Raw genomic sequence first — 2696 nt, 5'->3', positions numbered from 1 at the left:
TGGTGGGATCGGGGAATTTCCTTTGTATTCTTTAGTAGAGATATAGTAGTAGTAAAGAAAAATGGATGAGTACATTCACAGGTCGGGTTCGGTTATATCCACGGGTATGGAATTACATCCATGCCCTATCCATCATTAGTCGGGCCGGGTTCAGACGCTACCCATGGGTATAAATTCATATCCAACCCAACCCATTCTTTTCAGGTATCCGCGGGTATCCGTGTCCGTGGATAAAATTGAGGAGTGTGTGAAGGTGTTCTGTATGTACCACTCAACGGACTAAAATGGTTTTTATCTGATTTTTTAAAAATTGACTGGACAATTCTTCTACTTAATTAAATTAAACGAGGCAAGAATGTTTTGCCTCCGTTTCCAAAATAAAATAAAAATGGAACTCATTACTCGAGAGCACCTCACCAGCCATTTCTTCCGTATCAATATCATCTAGATCATCCATGACAACGATCTTCCTCTCCCTTTCGTACGGCGACCGTTTTGCGGTGGATTTAACGACTCTTTGCCGGGCCTTGCGGCTCCTGGATCACCTGCTCAGCTCCTCACCGTATGCACGCGCGCGGACTTTTTATCTTCTTCCCACGGCCCCGCCCACATATGAATATCCACTCCGCACTCCACCATCCCTCGCCGGCCGCCTCCGTTAATACTCCCAGTCCCGCACCCAAAAACAGAAGAGAAGAAACCCACCACCATCCATGAACACGACGCGTGGCCACCGCAATGGCGGCAGCTCCTTTCTCCTCGTCATCATGCTCGTCGCTGCGGCGGCCGACATCGCGGCCGCGCAGCAGACCGGCCAGGGCCCAAGCTACTTCAACCCCCAGAACTTCAACCCGTCCATGGCGGTCATAATCGTCGTGCTCGTCACCGCCTTCTTCTTCCTCGGGTTCTTCTCGATCTACATCCGGCGCTGCGCGGGCGGGCCGCTCGGCGGGCCCGGCGAGGACCTCAGCGTGCCCGGCGCCAGGCCGGGCGGCCTCACGTTCCTCACCGCCGCGCGGTCGAGGAGGATGAGAGGGCTGGACCCCGCCGCGCTCGAGGCCCTCCCTACCATGGCGTACGCCGACGTCAAGGAGCACAAGGTCGGCAAGGGCGAGCTGGAGTGCGCCGTGTGCCTCAGCGAGTTCGACGACGATGACACGCTCCGACTCCTGCCCAAGTGCTCGCACGCGTTCCACGCGGACTGCATCGACGCCTGGCTCGCGTCGCACGTCACCTGCCCGGTCTGCCGCGCGAACCTTGTCCCCGGCGCCGATGCTCCGGCGGCGTCCGGTGCCGCTGCGTCGGCGATGCCGGAGCCGGATATACTAGCCGCGACGTCGGTGCCGCAGCCGGCGCAGGAAACGACCACGGCGCCGCCAGAGCAAGTGACGGTAGTGATCACCGATGCTGCCGAGGAGACGGAGGAGGAGAGGGTCAGGAGGGAGGAGGCGGCCGAGCTGGTGCGCATCGGCAGCGTGAAGCGCGCGCTGCGCAGCAAGTCCGGCCGGAGTCCCGCCGCGCAGTTCCCGCGCTCGCACACCACGGGGCACTCGCTCGCGGCAGCGCCGGCCGAGAGCGCGGAGCGGTACACGCTGAGGCTGCCGGAGCACGTCCTCCGGGAGGTCGTCGCGGCGGGCAAGCTGCGGCGCACGAAGAGCCTGCAAGCGTTTCGGGAAGACCGCGCCGGCGGGAGCACGCGCCGGGGCAGCAGGAGCGTCCGGCTCGGGCAGTCCGGCCGGTGGCCCGCCATCACCATGTCATCGTTCTTGGGACTCTCGTTCTCGGCGTGGGGGTCGTCGCGGCGTGGCGAAGCCGACGCCGCCGGCAAAGGCGGCGCGAGGGGCGCCGGCGACGGCACAGCGGGCGCGGAACAGCAGCAGTGCGACGGCGGGGCGTGCCCACTTCCACTTGGCGGCCGCCGTGTTTGAACTTTGACGTGGTAAAAAGCACGGCAAAAGTTAGGAACACGTCTCTGTCGTCGCCGTTAACCCTCTTTTCGGCGGTGAATTTAGGGCAAAACCTCTTTTCGGCGGTCAATTTAGGGAAAACTTTGTACAGAAACACCTTTTAATTAGTCGCCGGTTAAACTCCATTTATTAGGTCCTGGTGTAATTCATTCAAGAGTGTATAGTACGGAGCACTACGTACATTTTTCTCCTCTTTTTCTTTGGACAAGCTTTGGCAGGTGGCAGGACGTCTAGTTACCCTCTTTCATTTTCATCATAGCTCATAAGTAACAGAAGCCGTGTAAAATGAGTAAACGGGCGTGCCCTTTAAAGCCATGCTGATAGACGACACTTTTCCTTGTGAACAGGTTAACAAACTTCATAAATGCAAACAAGGACTAATCATCAACGTTTACCACACGGTCGGTCGGGCTCGAATAGACGGAGGAAGAGACGAAAATGTGGACAAGAAATGATCGGTGGTTTAGTGAATATGACTTTGATACGGAGGAAGAGACGACCGATGACATCGATCTGACACTAGCATCTAGAGGTTCTCGCGAGGAGCTGGTGGGAGCTGATGGAACAGTTGCTCTCACCAAACACCGGAGGCGTCCCCCCAAAGGGTCCGGGACACGTTGGACAAAAGATTTAGGTCAACTCATCCATTTCGTCCACTTTGATTCGTTTAAATTCGCGGGACAAAAACCACGGTCTAACATGCCAACGTTAACATAAATTTTGTCCGTC

General features: G+C 57.3%; 1 protein-coding gene across 1 annotated transcript; it reads left to right on the top strand.

The window, feature by feature from the left end:
- The first annotated feature begins 591 nt into the window (after positions 1 to 591).
- LOC123133834 (E3 ubiquitin-protein ligase ATL6) lies at positions 592 to 2222 on the top strand. The gene has a single exon (XM_044553239.1). It carries the CDS (start codon positions 714 to 716, stop codon positions 1926 to 1928), a length of 1215 nt encoding a protein of 404 aa, XP_044409174.1. The 5' UTR covers positions 592 to 713; the 3' UTR covers positions 1929 to 2222.
- Positions 2223 to 2696: the final 474 nt, after the last annotated feature.

The sequence above is a fragment of the Triticum aestivum genome, chromosome 6B (genome assembly GCF_018294505.1).
Source record: "Triticum aestivum cultivar Chinese Spring chromosome 6B, IWGSC CS RefSeq v2.1, whole genome shotgun sequence".
NCBI lineage: Eukaryota > Viridiplantae > Streptophyta > Magnoliopsida > Poales > Poaceae > Triticum > Triticum aestivum.
This window is presented reverse-complemented; position numbering and strand designations above follow the sequence as displayed.